At 40.6% G+C, this 19,905-nt stretch overlaps 2 protein-coding genes across 8 annotated transcripts in view; one reads left to right on the forward strand and one right to left on the reverse strand.

The window, feature by feature from the left end:
• Positions 1-19,905, reverse strand: part of LOC145505193 (uncharacterized) — a 133,980-nt gene that overhangs the window by 78,203 nt on the left and 35,872 nt on the right. The gene's annotated exons all lie outside the window — the stretch shown is intronic.
• Positions 12,059-19,905, forward strand: part of LOC145506691 (uncharacterized) — a 28,543-nt gene continuing 20,696 nt past the window's right edge. For 6 of the 7 annotated variants that reach the window (XR_014054181.1, XR_014054182.1, XM_081491942.1 and 3 more), the window contains exons 1-6: positions 12,059-12,155; positions 14,494-14,628; positions 16,816-16,886; positions 17,326-17,350; positions 18,995-19,065; positions 19,499-19,523. Coding sequence is in view for 4 of the 7 variants with exons in the window: in XM_081491942.1 (XP_081348068.1) it covers positions 12,128-12,155; positions 14,494-14,628; positions 16,816-16,886; positions 17,326-17,350; positions 18,995-19,065; positions 19,499-19,523 (355 nt within the window). In the remaining 3 variants the exon portion in view is untranslated. The remainder of the gene's footprint in view (positions 12,156-14,493; positions 14,629-16,815; positions 16,887-17,325; positions 17,351-18,994; positions 19,066-19,498; positions 19,524-19,905) is intronic. The other variant, XR_014054183.1, reaches the window with a different exon arrangement.

Raw genomic sequence — 19,905 nt, forward strand, 5'->3', positions numbered from 1 at the left:
ATATTGACAAAAAAACTCAAAAGGAAAAAGAAAGATGAATGGAAGATAGATTATCTGAGTCCTTCTGTATCTCAAAAATGACTTTTTCTACCCTCTGAAGATGCTGATAGTTTTATTTGGTATAGAATCAAAGTGGGAAACGATTTCCTTTAAACTTTAAAAGCGTAGCTCCATTCTAGACAAAGCGTTAAAGAGAAATCTGTTGCTGATCTGAAATTCATTTACCTCTAGATGACCTGTTTTATTTGTACCTGTTTGTTTTTCTTTGTTTCTCTGGGAGCTTTTAGGTTGTTTTTATGACTCAAGGCCCTGAATCTCAGGGCATGTCTGGGTGTACGTGGCAGCAGCCATTGGTTACGCTCATTAAGTATCTCCAGCTCTCTCTTCTGAGTCCTTGAGGCAGTTTGGACCACACAACCAGCTATGCACAGGAAGGGTGAGTGAATATGTTCGTAGTTTTTCTACATCCCCACAGATATGGGGACAATCTAATCTAAAGAAAGAAGCCTGGCATGCTGCAGTCCATGGGGTCACAAAAAGTCAGACACCACTGAGCAACTGAACTGAACTGATAATAGGGAGAAAATTTGTTTTTAATTTTCCGGACAAAATTTTGCTGAAAGAAGAAAGCTCATCCCTTAAGGAAATCGAAGGAACAAACACTCCCACAATGAATGTGTCTACCAGAAGTCTGTTTCCTGTGAAAAACAAGTTTAATGGCAATAGATAAACTGTCAAAACCAATGGGGAAAACATGTATTCATGACCATATGTATTTTTTAATCAATGAAATACACAAATGTAAAGACTAAACATTTTTGGTATTTTCTTCCTCTGTTCCCAACCATATAAAAAGTCAGATGGAGACAGTATCAGAAAAATCCAGGGAAATGAATCTGTGGTACAGGGTTATCCTTTGTTTCACATATTTATTCCAAGTATTCAGAGAGACTATTTCACTGAAGATGTAATGAAAGAAACAAAGTCTAAAAGGTCATGATATTTTTCAACAGGACTTTGAGGATACATGAAAAAGTTGATCCATGAAGTTTTAATGGGTATAAAATGGGTTACTATTTATGACTTTGATACAAAAACTATTAGCAACAATTTCACCTTCAGAACTTTAGTTCAGTGGCTTTCTATGAGGTTTTTGTCTATATGAAATTCTGCTAGAAGATGGTACAAGCCAATGGATATTTATCTGCAAGTACAACACCCAGATTTTTTTTCTTCTGGCACTGGATATGTGCTTTCAGGATCTTTGACCTTAAACATCTACACTGCATCTTTCAGCATTAGATACAAACATTTAGAAGATCCGCAGGTAGGGCTAGGTCATCAGAGTTTACGATTCTCAATAAAATTACCACCCAGAATATCATTCTTTAATTTACATAAACTTAAATTTTCTGTCTCTCTTTTTTAATAACCTTATTACCCTCATTATTATTTTTTTTTCTACTGAGATGATTATATTCCGGAAACTTTGTTCAAGCTGGTAAGAACTCTTGTTCTGAAGAAAGAATTGACTCTATCACAAAATTTTTGGGCTCTCATGATTATCTGTGTTCCCTCTATGAAATTCAACCTATACCATAATTATGAGATTCAAATTTGACTCCATCCTAATTTTAATATCAAAAGAAAAAAATATAAATAAAGGTTTTGAAGATGGTTTGAATATCTGAAGATATTGATTCCCTACTGATTTTTTCATGGGTATATAGGTTTGAGAATTAGGATGGACTTAATGAAAGTAAATTCATATCAAGAAGTATTAAATGATTACAGAAAGCATAAGAGTTACTCTGTGGGAATGCGATAGTGAAAAATAAATGGTTTGTTACGGCTTTGCATATGAACAATTTTCTCCTACCAAACTTATTTCCCAATTTCATCATGTGGGTACCAAGGCCAGTAGTTTCCAGTCCTCAAAGCCTTGGACAAAACATATCAGTTGGTAAGAAATGGGCACAGAAACACTTGCCATGGTACAAGATTGAGGAGCTGGTGCTGGATGAAAAATCACCTTTGCACACAGCCAAAATTTCTCACCTCTTAGCTTCATCTGCACACCCAGCACAAGGTAGCTGCCTCTGTAAGTGGGTGCAGTAATCACTACCAGGACATAAGATGTGTCAATCACAACACAGGTAAATCTACAGAAGTGATCAATATCATGTACACAAAACAAATTACTTACCCTTGATCATCATCTGTATCCTGTAGTTTATTCTGTGATGATATTTGGAGAGTTACAAAGAAACAATAGGTTTTGGACTCAGAGGAAAATTGTCTTTTATCCATGATACAAAAAGATTAAATTACTTCACTAAGTTCCTTCAAGGTTACATGAATTTAGTAATTGTTTGGTGGCTATTTTATATCAACAGGTAAGCAAAAGGAGGGTGTTGAGGAATATTGAAAAATGTCAGGGAAGTTTGATTCTTTTAACACAGAAAAGTGAAGCCGCTCAGTCGTGTCCAACTCTTCGCAACCCCATGGACTGCAGCCTACCAGGCTCCTCCATCCATGGGATTATCCAAGCAAGAGTACTGGAGTGGGTTGCCATTGCCCTCTCTGGAAAGGGTGTATAAACTCGAACCCAAAACAACAACGTAAATGGCAACGAGATCATACTTATCAATAATTACTTTGTATGTAAATGGGTTGAAGGCCCCAATCAAAAGACAAAGACTGGCTGAATGGATACAAAAACAAGACCCCTATATATGTTGTCTACAAGAGACCCACCTCGAAACAAGGGACATATACAGATTGAAAGTGAAGGGCTGGAAAAAGTTATTCCACACAAATAGAGACTGAAAGAAAGCAGGCGTAGCAATACTCGTATCAGATAAAATAGACTTTAAAATAAAGGCTGTGAAAAGAGACAAAGAAGGACACTACATAATGATCAAAGGATCAATCCAAGAAGAAGATATAACAATTATAAATATATATGCACCCAACATAGGAACACCAAAATATATAAGGCAAATACTAACAAGTATAAAAGGGGAAATGAACAATAACACAATAATAGTGGGAGACTTTAATACTCCACTCACACATATGGATAGATCAACTAAACAGAAAATTAACAAGGAAACACAGACTTTAAATGATACAATAGACAAATTAGATTTAATTGATATTTACAGGACTTTCCACCCCAAAATAATCAATTTCACCTTTTTCTCAAGTGCACATGGAACTTTCTCCAGGATAGATCACATCCTGGGCCATAAATCTAGCCTTGGTAAATTCCAAAAATTGAAATCATCCCAGCCATCTTCTCTGACCACAATGCAGTAAGCTGCTGCTGCTGCTGCTAAGTCGCTTCAGTCGTGTCCGACTCTGTGCGACCCCATAGACGGCAGCCCACCAGGCTCTGTCGTCCCCGGGATTCTCCTACAGAATACTAGGGACAAAAAGCAATTTCGGTGAATGGCTTTAGTGTACTTTTGTCAGCGAGTTTCCAGTGAACCAAAATGATGCCATCTTGGCAGGAGGTAAGGACACAACGCAAGTGGTCAGAAAGTCAGAGTCAGCTTCTACCTGCGCTGACGACCTTGAAGAGGTCTTCCAGGCAGGAGAGGGAGTGAAGCCTTGTAGGCGGTGCAGCTGCATCTTACCAGCCACTGATGGTGATGAGTTATCATCCCTCAATGAATCTTTAATACCTATCTTTTGAGAGGCAGCCTGCGATTGCACCATTTGAGACGCTTTTATTTAAGCCATGTGTAGCAGCTTAGCATTTTAACAGGGATCTAGCAGTGAACAAAGGGGTCAAATCTTGCTTTCAAAACAATTGCAGGAAATACTGACAAACATAAGTAAAATAACATGTATTATAATGTGACGGAATTCTTCACAAGGACTATAAAAAAAAAACATAGCAAGGGGGGAAAATGTGACGGGAATTACTACATTAGATAAAGCAGTTATGTTAGCCATATAAATAACATTTTTATGATGATGTAATATGTGTAAATGTAAAAGAGTCTAAATGTACACGGGTCATAGTGACGGGAGGATGGAGTGATTGCGCTTAGTGTCTAGGTTGCTTAGAGAAGAAATCATCTTCCAATAACTCTCTCTCAAATGCATCGATATTCCTCCAGACTGGTAATCTAATGCCCAATCATCTCCTACTTGAAGCACATTTTAATCTTCGTCTCTCCTCCCTTCATAAGGCACATCTATGATTTTCACAAAATTTTGTCTTTTAACTTTGCACCTCAACTTAAAGAGTTCCCTCTGGCTGAACTATTTTATCCGTCTGTCTTACCGCTTACATTTCAAAGATTAACTACCAGGGTCTCTTCAAACCTCAAACATCTGAGCATTTTCATTCTTTGTAAAGTCATCCTTAACACTGAAATGATTCCAACTGACAGATTTAGATTTTGTCTGCCCAATTCCTTTTCCCATTCCATCCTTGTGCTTAAATACCTGCTTCCCATTGCTGAACTGTACCTCCCTTACCCTCTTGATGCTGGTAGATTTTAAATAAAGTGATTCCCCTCCACCAAAAGGAGAAGGAGACAGCAGAGGATGAGATGTTTGGATGGCATCCCCAACTCAATGGACATGAATTTGAGCAAACTCCAGGAGATAGTGAAGGAAGGGAAGCCTGGAGTGCTGCAGGCCATGGGTTCACAAAGGGTTGGACACAACTTAGCCACTAAACAACAATCTCTGCCAGGGTAAGCATATTTGCCAGGCTAAATTTAAAGAGCCCCTTACACCCCTGAAGTCAGTGATTGTTCCAAGAAATGGTGCAAGGTCTATGAATAAGCAGTCAAAAATAGTCTGTGACATACTTACAAAATGATAAAGGAACATCTTATAAAAAAGAACCAATAATAGGAAATTGAATGAAAAGATGGAAAGCAAGTAACAGAGTGCTGACAACAATGATCACTCTGTGAGCTCAGCCTTTCCCGAAGCCAGTCAGCCTTCAGAATCTCGGGTTTTATATAAGAAAAAGACCCAGAAATATAATGGGTTGTCACCAACCCATTAATTGAAAATTAAACTTGCTAACTAATACTGTTCTCCCATATCTTCACCAACAAAAGACATAAGGCATTAGTTTGTAACTCTGCCTACTACCAATTTCTCCTAGACTAGTGGGCTAAACTCTGTGGGGTTGCAAAATGTCAGACACAACTGAGTGACTGAGCACATACGCACACTCTAAAATATGGTGGGAGAAGGAGAATGTTGCTTGTTGGTTGTACTATTCCCAGAGTTCACTGTTGTATCTATTACCTTTGATCATTGGGAACATACTTATAAGAATCTAAGTCAAAACACAACAATCTTTATCATATTTCCCATGTTACTTTATAGCATGGTTTTATTACTGGGTTCTCTACTCTGTTCCACTGATTTATGTCTATTTTTATATCAATGCCATATTGTTTTGACTACTGTAGCTTTGTAATGTAATATTCAATCAAAGAGCATGAGACATCCAGCTTTTTTTGGTTTTCTCAAGGTTGTTTTTGCTATTTGGATCTTTTATGTTTCTCTACACATAGCAGGATTGTTTCGCTACTGTGAATAATGCCGCTGATATTCTGTTAGGGATTTCATTGAATCTGTGGATTGCTTTGGGTAATATGGTGATTTTAGTAATAATAATTCTTTCAATCCATGAGCACAGAATATCAATTTGCTTCTTTTGCGTTTCTCAATTTCTTTTATCAATGTCTTATAGTTTGCAGTGTAAAAAACTCACTTTTCTTTACTAAATTTACTCCTAGACATTTTATTATTTTTTTGATGCAACTATAATATCTAAAGCTCAGGTACATTTTCTGTTGATCTTATCTCTTTTTTATTGAATAGCTGTGACAGAGACCACTATTTATTAGGAAAGTTTGATCAGATATTGATCACGTGGTTATACACAGTTTTCTTCAATATATACACTTTAATAAATGCCTCCTTTATTATGGTTAAGCTTCAAATTTCTATGGCAGATTTATTTCCTTGGACTCTAAAATGACTGAGATGGTGACTGCAGTCATGAAAATAAAAGATGCTTGCTGCCTGGAAGGAAAGCTGTGACAAACCCACACAGCACTTTTAAAAGACATCACTTCGCTGACCAAGGTCCATCTAGTCAAACCTATGGTTTTTCCAGCAGTTGTACAAATGTAAGAGTTGGACCATAAAGAACACTGAATGCCAAAGAATTGATACTTTTGAATTGTGGGCCTGGAGAAGACTCTGGAGAGTGTTTGACTGCAAGTGGATCAAGCCAGTAAATCCTAATGGAAATAAACACCAAATACTCATTGAAATGACTGAAGCTGAAGTTGCAACCTTTTAGCCTCCTGTTGTGAAGATCAGACTCATTGGAAAAGTCCCTGATGCTGGGAAAGATTGAAGGCAAAAGGACAAGAGGGAAGCAAAGGATGAAGTAGTTAGATAGCATCACTGACTCAATGGACATTAAGTTGAGCAAACTCCAGGAGGTAGTGAAGGACAGGGAAGCTGGGTGTGCTTCAGTTCACGGGGTCACAAAGAGCTGGACATGACAGAAACTGAAAAACAAGTGTCACACAGTAACTACACTGTTTTAGATTTAAAAATAAGACCAAGACTTTTCCAATTACACTCTCATATCCAGCAAATTGTATTATATAGGAAATATTTTCAGTGAGAAATAAGTGATGCCAGATACTCACTAATGGATTTAATTATGATTCTAATACCAGAAGCAATGAAAGGCTAGGAAACCTGACATGCTGCAATCCATGGAGTCGCAAAGAGTCGGACATGACTTAGTGACCGAACAACAACAACAAACTATATTTTAATAAGCTATCTTCAACTTTACCCTGCCTAATATGCTTGCAAATAGGAATAAGCATGTATCTGTATGTGTCAGGGGTCCGGGTGTCTCAGTGGGAGCCCAAGCTGATAGAGGAAGTCTGGCATGACTCAGTGTTATATCTAGCCCCTCACACTGTCACCATCACAAGAACAGACATTGTAATAGATACTATAATTATCATAGAGCAAAACATCCGGAAGCTTTGATTTGTTGTCGTTATTATATCTGCTCCTCATTAAAGTATAGAATTGTAAAGTATGTATTAATAAAAAGGATTTATGGAGAATGCTGAGGGATTATATTTACTACTTCATTAATTGAGAGGTTCCTCATGAATAAAACAAAATGTAAAATGATTAGCAGTGCATGTCTATCAGATCAACAGATTTTCTTTTGCTTATTTTTGCCTTTCTATCAAGTATTAGTGGGCTTCCTGATAGCTCAGTTGGTAAAGAAACTGCCTGCAATGAAGGAGACCCCAGTTCGATTCCTGGGTCAGGAAGATCCTCTGGAGAAGCAATAGGCTACTTGCTCCAGTATTCTTGGGCTTTCCTTGTGACTCAGCTGGTAAAGAATCTTCCCACAATGTGGGAGACTTGGGTTCAATCCCTGAGTTTGGAAGACCCACTGGATAAGGGAAAGGCTACCCACTCTGGTACTGGCCTGGAGAATTCCATGGATCTTCTGCACAGCAAAGTGAATCAGTTATATATATATGGACAGGGAGGCCTGGCATGCTGCGATTCATGGGGTTGCAAAGAGTCGGACAAGACTGAACGACTGAACTGAACTGATGCATGTATATGTATATGTATATATATATATATATTCACTTTTAGACTCTTTTCCAATATAGGTCATTATAGAGTATTGACAGAGGAGTCTAATGGACTACAGTCAATGGGGTCACAGAGAGTTGGACATGACTGAGTGACTAAGCACAGCACATACAGTATCGCCTAGAGTTCCCTGTGTTATATAGTAGATCCTTATTAGCTACCTACTTTGTATATAATAGTGTGTAAATATCAATCCCAATCTCCAAATTTATACCAGACATTTTTTCTCAATCTCCTTATTCTTTGAGCATCTACTTTAGCAAGTGTATCAATTCCTTCTCTACCATGATGATATGTTAATGTTTTACACCCCAGGAATGTCTTTCTCAAGAACCTGTGAGCCCACCTTCCTAAAAGTAATAATCAAGAAAAATGCGTCCCTTTATCCCAGTCTATGTGGAAAGTTGGAAGCCTCATTTCCACAAGTGCCGATGACTAAAGCACAAATGGCCAACCTTGAGGATGAGGACCTGTACTATCTTCTCATTAACTAACTCAGTGTTTACAAATCCCCCTCAGTCAGTTGTTTACAAATCCCCCCTAGTCAAATCCCAGGGGAGTTGAGCTCAGTCTTTCTCCTTGCAATAGTCTTGACCTTTATCACAATGTCTTCAATAAAGTTTTCCTTGCCTACTTAATTCTATCCAGTGCAATGTTTTTGGAAAGATCTGTGGTTCTTTTCTATTAACTAAATAACTAAAGAAAAATCTTACTCTCAAAATCCACAATGATAGGTGCTTCAGTCAGTTTGGGGTACAGTGCCAGAATACTTTGGATGAGGGTGTTTCTACAATAATTATTTGTTTCTCATAGTTCTAAAGGTTGAGAGTTCAAGGTCAGGCTGCAGCAAGGTCAGGTTTTAGTGAATGTGTTTTTACTTGCATTTTGCCACCTTCTCATTTATCTTCACGCGGCAGAAAGAGAGAAAGGACTAGCTCTACTCCTCTTTTTCTAAAGATGGTAATGTCATGGGGACTCCACCCTCATGGCCTAATTACCTCTCAAAGGCCCCACCTCCTGGGACCATCCCACTGGAGGTGAGGGTTTCAATGTGTGAATTTACATGGGGACACAGAGATTTAGTCCATAACAATAATAGCTCATGCTATTCATAGTCAGCAGAATTTACTTAGAATGTTCAAGGCACTATACATTCTCTAAGGTGGCCCTGTTTCCTTGTTCTTACATAATTTATCCTGTTTAATTATTAGAAATATTCATCAGCTTTTATAAACAGTTGTTGAATCAATTATAGGAAAATTTTTTAAAAATCCAATATGTTGCTTGGTCAAAGAAATAGAAATCTACTTGGCAATTGGAGCTATATTAAAATTCAGTTAATTCTTCACCATTTAAATCATTAATAGAACATAGCAAATTTAGTCACAAATTCCTTTAATGTTCTTTAACATTAATTGAAAGTGCCCCTCTTTTCTCAGCAAACAACCACAAAGTTCATCTGATGAATAGGCACATCGTAAATGAAATCTGTTAAAATGACTTAATCGATGTACCATCATCACTTCCAAAATGTTCTAAGGTTTTTGAGATCTAAATTGCCACATGTGCTTTACAAAATACTGTGTTCCTTTTATGACTGTATCAGGATATTTCTACTCTATATCATTTCTGGGGGAAAATTTGTATCATTATCCTAAAAAATTAATGAGTCCATTTTTACATACATCTTTAGAAATATTCAAAATTGTTTAAGTTTGACTTGAAACACCTGTAGTTATTTTCCTGTTTGTTAAAATATTGTAAAGGAATATTTAGCCCTTAATAAGAATACTAGTCATGATATCCTTCCCCCTTTTTCCTTCTCATAGCCAAAATAACAAAAATATTTAACTTAATCATGTTTTTGAAAATAAAATAAATGTCTTCTTGATATAAGTAAAAGTAGCCATAATAAAAAGACAGTGACAGGACTTTCTTTGTGGCCCAGTAGTTAAGAATCTGCCTGCCAGTGCAGGGGACATGGGTCTGATCCCTGGTCTGGAAAGATCCCACATGCTGCTGAGCAACGAAGCCTGTGCACCACAACTACTGCCCCAGGGCTCTAGAGCCTGTGAGTTACAGCTACTGACGCCTGTGTGTCTAGAGCCTGTGCTCCCCAACAAGAGACCAGCCCCCACTCAGGACAGCTAGAGAGAAGCCACACGACAAGGAAGACCCAGCACAGACAAAGACAGATAAACAAAACAAAAATAAAAATTAAAGATAGTGATAAACTGAAAACATGCTTGCGACACATGACAAAAACATTCATTTTTGTAAGAAGAATTTATAGGAATTTTTGTTTTCTTCCAGATAAAGAATACAAGTGGATTCATTAGACATGAAACACTTAGTTTTGTTTATAAGATTAAATGTTAGGCTTTGTTTCTTCTAGGGAAAGCTGGGGACTCAGGAAGAGTAGAAATGGGTGGAGACTGTACTGAGGTGGGGTGGGCACACAGCCAATATTGTAAGACCTTTAGCGGGACCCTTAGACTAGGGTTAGAGCTCATGCTCCACCAACGGGCAACCAGTCAGCAGTCCTCACCCGCGTGTGGAGAGTGTGGCACAGAGGCCTTCTCCATGTGCTATCCAGGCCCTCAGGCCTCAGGGCAGGCGGGTGAGATGGGGGCCCAGGACACTTTGGGGACTGTGCCCCACAGAGCCCCAGAGCCCTCGCCACAGGTGCCCACAGGCCAGATCCAGGCCACAAAGCAGCAAACCTCTCCCCATTCCCCCCTCCATGACCTATAAGCTGCAGAGGTCGATACAGGCATGGTCCCTGGAGCCCTGGACAGCTGGAGGATATGACCCTGGCTATTAAGTTAAGAGTTCACCAGCTTCTGTCTCTCCATTCACGTTTCCACACTTGGTCCAGTATTGATCAATTGTCCACCCCCAGGAGGTGGCAGGAGGTTAGGGTTGGTATACAAGGATCTTATACATCCTTTCAGGCTTGCCTCTGTGGATGGGACTTCTCTCAAAGAGGGTAGTTGTTGCAAACTGGGATTAACCCAATTGGTATTTGCTACAAGTGTGTCTCTCCAGTTTGAATGAAAAGCCTGAGGCCGGGCTGGGTCCTGGGCGCCAGGCTCCCTAAGAGATGAAGTTTCGGTGGGGTCTGGGACCTGGCTCTGAGGCTGCTGCCAGCTGAGACCTGCCCCCTCAGCCAGGGCCAGGCACTGGTGGGAAGACCCAGACTGGGTGCTGGATGGATGGCCCCCCAACCTCAGGAGGATAACCTCCCTGGCCACGACCCCAGAGGTAGAGGGTGGTGCCCGGGACCTGACACTTTCTTATCAGAACTGAGGGTAGCATTTGTTTTGTTGGAGGTTTACAGGAACATTAGACTTCCCTGGTAGCTCAGACGGTACAGCGTCTGCCTACAATGCAGAAAATCCAGGTTCAATCCCTGGGTTAGGAAGATCCTCTGGAGAAGGAAATGGCAACCCAACCCAGTACTCTTGCCTAGAAAATCCCATGGACAGAGGAGACGCAAAGAGGTGGACACGACTGAGTGACGTCACTTTACAGGAACATTAGGGATTTCCTCATAGCTCCTTCGATAAAGAATCTGTCTGCAGTACAGGGGACCTGGGTTTGATTCCTGGGTTGGGAAGATCTCCTGGAGAAGGAAATGGCAACCCACTCCAGTATTCTTGCCTGGAGAATCCCATGATAGAGGAGCCTGGCAGGCTACAGTCCGTGGGGTCGCAAGAGTCGGCCTTTACTTAGTGACTAAACCACCACCACCACCCCAGGAACACTGTGACCTGTGACCTGACCATGACCATGACCTGACCTCAAGAACAAAGACTCTGACACCTGAAGTAACCAGGCCACTCCCTTAGCTTCCCTAGAAAAGCGCTTTGCTGAAAGCTTTCTGGGAGCTCAGGTTTTTTTGTTTGTCTTTTCTCCTTGTTTGGGCCTGAAGCAAGGCTTTCTCTGTTCCAGGCCTCTGATGTTTGGTATTGTTTGGCCTCACTGTGTGTTAGGAACACAAACTTGTGATCAGTACCAAGATGATATTCTAATCAAGAATAGAATATCTTTTTATTCTCAATGTGTTAGCTTTGTCCCTCCTCACCCTGAAATGTTCACTATCAACTATATTTGGGGACAGAGCATTTTCACTCAATATAAATTATTTTCTTAATCAGAGAGGAATGTGTGAGCCTGAGATTCAATTTTGAAATAAAATGTTTGCTCTGAAAAGTCAAACTTGTCCATAGAAACACAGTAGCAGTTGGACGGTGGCAGGTGGACTCGTCCTGTGCAGAGTCCAGTTAATTCTGAAAGTTCTGTGGAGTATCATCGCCATGGTAATGTGGTAATACACATTCTGCATTCTGTACCAACTGCCACTTTGCGAGCGGAGAGGGTCACTTAAGGTACCAAGTAAGAAGGGCTCACCTTCAACCTTCTGAAAATGGGTAATGTGAATTGTTGTTTTGCAGGTAGGTTCCCTCTGATCCTCTGAAGGCTATTCCTTCAAATGGGCTGGTGAGCTTTTACTGATGAATTTTCCTCATCTGTTTTTTTTTTTTTTTTCTTTTCCATCATTCTAATTTATCTACAGAATTATAAATGTGTTTTATAAGTTTGTTTTATTTCTTAAATTACATTTTGATTCTCCTATCAGCTGGCTGCCTTAAATATCTTTCTAAATTTACAATTTCTCAATGTCAGTTTTATACACACTCTTACCAGAGAACAGACAGAAAGAACTAACACAGGAGAACCATGAGGTCTCCCCAACATTGGACATTACAGTAGAAGGGCATTACATCTCAACTCATCTCAATATTGCTGCCCAAATCTACAAACACTAGCAGTATAAATCCAGAGACTTAAAAAGGAAAGAAACTGGATTTACTTGTGGGATTTCTATGGGTTGATGTGGACAGGATCACTGTTTGGCTGTTGCCAGGGAGTTTGCTGAGACAGGGCAGGGCTGTCGGGTTAGTAGGATAAACATTTGGTCACTGAGGGAAGGAGGGTCTCTCTGTTGATCCTCAAGAAGAATCTTGGGTTGTGGTCTCTAGGTTGTGAGTATGGAGATGATTTTCAAAAAGCATTTGGGGCTCTATTGTCTGCCACTACAGGATCTAGAGCATGATAAGGAGTTGATAGAGTCAGAATTTTAGTGAGGACAGACTTGAACTCCTGCCCATTCTTACACAGTGCCAGGTCCAGGCTGCTCAAATAAGTGTTCAGATCAGCTGTGAGACTTTGAGCATCATAGACTTAATTAAGCCACCAAAGCCCAGCACAGATGGCCACCTCCCCAGCTAACTCACATTAACTGCTCATCCAGACTTGGTCAGTGGAAGGGAAGCTAATTCTTGTTAGAACCATCATGTGGCCTTTGGTTTATAAGGTTCTGAGTTCTGAGCCAACTTGGGGGCCAGACCGACCACTGGTCACTTAGAAAGGTGAACTGGGCTTTGGGAAGGCTGCTTGTGAGATAGTTGAGTGTGTGAAGAGGCTTTGGAGGATGGACAGAGTTGGAATCCTGTGGTCTTTCTGAGGGGCTTTGCTCAGAAGAAACTTGTATTTTGGATCAGGAACTGAAATATAGAGACGAGTGGTAGAAAGAGGATTTGAGCTCTTTTTAAGGCTGAGGCGTCTTCTCCAGGGTATCAGCTCTCATCCACAGAAAACTACGGGCAGGATAATTTGAGGTGGGGGAAGGGTTGAGGTCCTGGTAAGGGGTTTTAACACAGGTCTCAGGGGTGCAGGTATCTGTGTCCTCAGGGACCATCTACAATCCTGTCCCAGATCCACTATTTATCATTGTGTGACTCTTGGAAAGTCACTTCATCTTTCTAAATTCAACACCTTCTAATGTAACATACGGGTTACAGCCCCTACTTTGTCTGCCCTTCCTCTTGAACAGGGCTGGGTATCAGAAGAGTTGATAATAGATACTGTCCCTGAGCTATAAAGCCTTGTTTCTGTGAAAAAGCTGAAGAATAAGCTTCCACCCCTGCTTATTGGAGCCATCAAAATGCCCTATCTGCTTTCAACCACTGCTAAATGTCCACCTTACTCTTGCCATCATTCAATATTAAACACTTCCAGAGCATTTATGAACCACCAGTCCTTTCCTCTTCTATTTATTTATTTGTCTATCTATTCATTTATTTGGCTGCATCAGGTCTTAGTTGTGGCACATGGGATCTTCATCACATCAGGCAGAGCTTTCACTGCAGGGCACTGACTCTCTAGTGAGGTGCTTGGGCTCAGTAGTTGCAGAATGAGGGCTTAGTTGCTCCGAGGCATGTGGGACCGGAGTTTGCCGACCAGAAATCAAACCCCGTTTCCTGCATTGCAAGGCAGATTCTTAACCACTGGATTGCCAGGGAATCCCTTCTTTATTTTTCTGATATTTTACCTGCATTTAAACATTCTGGGCCTCATAATACTAAAATTAGGCCATATTAACATTTCTCCAACTCAGCACAGGGAACTGAGGCAAAGAGGGATCCATACGTCTTTCCCAAGTACCTGCTTCTCCTAAACGAGATTTGAGTCCATTCCATCAGGCATGGTCTCTATGCTCTGCTGAGCTTCTAGGTCTCAGTTAAATATAGACATCTGCACACACAACCAGTCTGTTGGGTGTTTTCAGTGCACAAAAAACCGCAGATCTTCCTAAGTCCACCTTGGATTCAGGAGGCTCTGCTAGGCATCTGGTGAGGAAGGGGACCGAGGATTGAACTGTGGATCAGTTATTATTAATTTTCATGTGGTCTTCTACCAGCAAGATGTCAACAGTTGTCTCCATTACAGTGCATTTCTCAGGACACTTTGTCCGGAAGATCAGAAGAGACATTCCTCGGAGGTCAAGAACATCAACCAGCTGGATGAAGAGAGTTCGTTTTTGGCCACAAAATAAGGTGCACCCTATAACTGACTCAGCTGAAGGTACTGTGAAAATTTTCTCATTAAGTTCACCCAAGAATAATTATTGTAGTATGTTCAGTGTCTCATACCTAAGAAAAAACTGAAGTATTAAGCAATGTTCTTCTTTTATTTCATGTGTTCAAAATGAAACTTACTATATCAGTTGGTACTGCTTTAACTATGAAAGGAAAGATGCCTTTCAAATTCAACATTTGGTTCATTCTTCAAAGTGAAGATGGTCTCTAGCTATGATTTGAACATTAGCTAATTTTTTAACACTACTACTACTACTAAGTTGCTTCAGTCGTGTCCGACTCTGTGCGACCCCATAGACGGCAGCCCACCAGGCTCCGCCGTTCCTGGGATTCTCCAGGCAAGAACACTGGAGTGGGTTGCCATTTCCTTCTCCAAATTTTTAACACTAGCTGTAATATATTCCCCCCTGAAGTTATGTTTCAAGATTTCTTTAAATTATTAGACTTTATTTAAGGCAGGATTACATTGACATAAAAATTGTATGGATTATCCAGAAAATTCCTATATCATATCACTTCAGTTTCAGCTATCAAATTCTACTCACAGATAACTTATGTGTGATACAGTTTTTACAATTAGTGAGATAATATATTTTTAGTAATTCAAAGTCTATAGTTTACCTAACAGTCACACTTTGTGTTGTTACATTCAGTGATATTTTAAATATGCACATTTAAATTATGGTACTATACAGGAATCTGTACACTAATGTTCACAGTGTATCATTAGTACTTAAATGATAGAAACAACCGAAAGACCATCATGTGATGAATGGATAAATGAAATACGATATGTACTCAGAATGGAATCGGAGAGGCAATGGCAGCCCACTCCAGTACTCTTGCCTGGTAAATCCCATGGACAGAGGAGCCTGGTAGGCTGCAGTCCATGGGGTCGCTAAGGGTCAGAGATGACTGAGCAACTTCACTTTCACTTTTCACTTGCATGCATTGGAGAAGGAAATGGCAACCCTCTCCAGTGTTCTTGCCTGGAGAATCCCAGGGAGGGGGAGCCTGGTGGGCTGCCCTCTATTGGGTCACACAGAGTCGGACGCAACTGAAGCGACTTAGCAGCAGCAGCAGCAGCAGCAGCAGCAGCAGCAGCAGCAAAATGGAATACTATCCCGCCATAAAAACGAATTAAGAATTGAAATATGCTACAAAATGGATGGACGATTTAATACTAAAATTTATTATAGTGAGTGAGATAACGCAGGCACAGAAAGACAAATATTTTATGATTCCACTGGTTTCAGGTACACAGAATACGCTAATCACAAAAACTGGAAATAGAAATTACCAAAGCAAGGAGGCAAGGGAGAAGGTGGATAATTACTTAATGGGTACAAAGGTTATATTGGATCTGATGCAAAAGATGTACATGTAGATGGTGTTGATAGGTACACTGAATTGTGAATATAGAAAATGCTATGGAACTTTTTAATTCTTAAAAATTATGAAAAGAATAAATACAATGTATCTTTGATCACTATGCTCAGTCGCTAAGTTACATCTGTGAACCCATGGACAGCAGCACACCAAGCTTCCCCGTCCTTCTCTATCTCCTGGAGTTTGCTCAAATTCATGTCCATTGAGTTGATGCTATCAAGTCATCTCATCCTCTGTGGCCCTGCCTTTTCCTACTGTCCTCAGTGTTTCCCAGCATCAGGGGCTTTTTGAGTGAGTCTGCTCTTTACATCAGGTGGCCAAAGTATTGAAGTTTCAGCATCAGTCCTTTCAATGAAAATTCATGGTTGATTTCCTTTAGGATTAACTGGTTTGATCTCCTTGCTGTCCTAAGAACTCTCAAGGGTCTCTTCAGCACCACTGTTCTAAAGCATCAATTCTTTGGCATTCAGCCTTTTTTACGGTCCAAATTTCACAACTGTATATGACTACTGAAACATAGTGTGATTTTTATGCTTCCCTCTGTCAGACTGAGAGTTTCAAGTCGATCAGGTTCCCATTAGCTAGAAAGCTTCAGGGTCTCTGACTCATTTCTGAAATGTTCATCTCCTTTGCCTTCCTCCACCCATGAGGAAGGTTGTCCAGCAGATCTCAGCCCACACTTATTAACCACCCACATCCACACACTTCCCCTGTGTGTCCACATTAACAAGGTCTTCCCGATCAGCATCACAAATGTCCTGACAATTCCTCTATGTCCTCGTAGAGCTCCCTGAAGACCAGCTGGAGGAGCTAGCCATTCCAACGGTGGCAGAAGAGGCTCTGCCCACCTCCATAGTAAGTGCTTCCTACTCATCTGAGATAAAAGTGTTGCTTAATGACTTTATTTTCTAGCTGAATTCAGATAAAGGTTCAAAATATTCAAGACAGTTGATATAAACAATTTTTAACTTGATGGATGAATTTCTCCCAGCAGATAACCTATTCATAAGGACATTTTCCAAAAATGACAACAGGAATTAAAAACTGGAATTGGGAGTAGTTTCCTCAGCAGAAAATGTTCCTTCCTGAAATAAAAAGTTTTAATTACTGGTCAAAATGGGCTGGAGAGATCTTCCAGGAGGAGCTGCAGCCTTTCCCACAGGTGTCCTCTATGTGTTCTTGTGCGGCTATGGACTCAATAGCACATTCCCATTTAGTTTCTGAAAAGAAAATGAGAACAAAGACCTGACGAGATGCTGACACCCTCACACTATTTTCTTCTTTCTAATTGCAGGCGTGTGAAGCAGCCAGTGAACACGGTAAATATTCAGGGATCATCCCTCTGATTAAAATAATCTATTATGAAGGTGGCATTCTCTCGCTAGCTCTGTTTGGAGAGTTGCCCTGATGCTGGATTCCTAAAGGGGGTGAAGGGTAGGGGTACCGAGAAGTGACTAATCTCCTAGGAATGAACAATGTCTGTACTCTATGGTACCTGGAAACAACTACATCATTTAGATGTGTGGCTTTGGGTCCCATGTGTGACCCCACGTGGTGTGATTCTAAAGCTATGCGTCTGTGTGTGTTTCCTCAGGAGATGTTTCCCTCTTACACAGCACAAGTCAATTGTGAACTTTCTAAACACTGCTCATCACACTGCACACTGGCTATAGATTACCTGATTCTTTCCTCAACTCAGTCATTCCTCAAGTTTGGCTAATATTCATTTTGCTTGAATGGAGATGGTGCTGAGAAAAATGGCCCAAGCTCTTGACCTCCTAAGTGGAAAAGAATAAACTGAGAACCTTGGGGTGATCCCAGTGTGTCTGCTTTGGACCCCTGACCTACACTTACACTCAACCATGTGATCCTCAGTCATGGAGCAAGGGGGTCCCTGAATCTACATTTATGCCTGAAGGTACTAGAGCTCCAGAGGTCCAGACCGTGTCCATCATTCTAAGATGGGCTCGGTGGTCATGGAACCCAGGGCAAACATAGGTGGATTAACGCCAACTTTGGCACGGTCATTATTGTGAAAGGCACCTTAAGACTCACATCCTCCTGGTCAAGTCACAGATCTGAGAGCTGTATGCCCTTGTTTAGACAGTACAAGCCATATCTGTTGGTGCTAGTGTCATTGCTTAACCAAGGACAAAAGCAGATTATCATAAGGGAGATATTTCATTGTACTGGGTGACATTACCATAAGCCTTGCATTGATTAAACCCTGTAGCACACTCTCAAGGGAAGGTGTCAAGTAGATCTCACAGTGGAACTTGACAGTCTGCTTGGTGGCCTTGACTCTTGTTGTAAATCTCCTGCACACCTGGGTCCAACAAGGTCAAAGTTTACCCCGTGCTTTCAGTCCATAATGAACTGTTCCACTAAATGTATGACTTCTCTGAGTGTGAACAGACACCGACTCAGTGGACATGCAAATATTGTTTGGAAAATGAAGACTGGGAAAAAACCTCACATGATTGATAATAGCTATTTGGCAAGGTAGGACTGAATTCAGTCCTCTAACAGAGATCACTTTTAATCAAGAACAAAATCTCACAGAAAACTTAGTGAGTGCAACAGCTGTTAACTGAATCCTGGGGAGGTAGTGATCTAAGAAGAAATCCTTCTGGGTAGGGGTGGTTTTGCAGACGATATAAACAGACAGGAGTTTCATGAGTCTCTGTCATTGAAAGGCGGCATGCATTTTAGCGTTTCTTTTTTCCTGAACTGTTAGCTTATGACTAGTTAAAATACAGAATTTCTGTTTCATTATTTCCTGCTCCTCTGATTTGCTCTTACTTATACAACAAAGACGATGATTCAACAGCAAGTCAGTCCATACTTACTAACGTCTTCTGCATACACTCCACCCCATGCTCCCTCGCCCCAAAAAAGAAGGTTTCTGAATGATTGGTGAGCAGCCTCACCTGTGTCTCAATGGCTATTCTGTGTCCTTCTAGCTCCCCAGGAGGACCAGGTGGTGGAACATACCCAGGACTGTGCTGAGGAAGAGCCTCTGAGTACTGTGAAGGTAAGCGCACCTTTCTTAATCTGGGATAAGACTGTTGCTTCATTTATTTGTTATTCAATCAAATACAGTTATAGCAATCTGATAATTTACATTACCACTAAGGCATGCAGTATCTTGGGTGGGAAAATAGTGAGGATAAATCTATTATCAACACAAACCTGATTCAAAAAGACATTTAAAAAAGACAGCATCATTTACTACTGCAGGTACTTTGCTCAACAGAAAGTTTTCTTTCTTGAAAAATAAAATCGAAACTGAGAGATCTTATGTGAAGCAGACCAGTCTTTTCAATAGGAGACTCTCTGTTTTATTTTGGAGCCACTGAAATACAGAGTTTTAGTTATCTGAGGACAAAAGCCACATAACAGAAGACTTAGTGCAGAAAATTCAAGATGCTGACATCCTCACTCTGTTTACTTCTCTCCAATCACAGGAATCTGGGGAAGCCAGTGAGCACGGTAAATATTCAGGGATCATCACTCTGCTAAGGTACAATCTAACTGATAAAGGTGGGGTTCTCTGACTGGCTCTGGTTGGAGAGTGGCCCTGATGCTGGATTCCTACTTGGGGTGTGGGCTGGAGGTACAGAGAAGAGACTAATCTCTCAGGAAAGAACAATGTCTTTGTTCTATGGTCCCTGGAAGCAACTACATCATTTGGATGCTGTGGGTTTGTGTGAATCAGGGTTGGGGTCCATGTGTGACCCCAAGTGGTATGATTCTGTGTGTGTGTGTGTTTCCTCAGGAGATGTTTCCCTCTTCCACAGCACAAATCAACTGTGAACTTTCTAGACACTTCTCATCACCGCTGCACACTGACTATACATTACTTGATTCTTTC

The sequence above is a fragment of the Giraffa tippelskirchi genome, chromosome 5, assembly GCF_054371585.1.
Source record: "Giraffa tippelskirchi isolate mGirTip1 chromosome 5, T2T-mGirTip1v1.2.pri, whole genome shotgun sequence".
In the NCBI taxonomy this organism is placed as follows: Eukaryota; Metazoa; Chordata; class Mammalia; order Artiodactyla; family Giraffidae; genus Giraffa; species Giraffa tippelskirchi.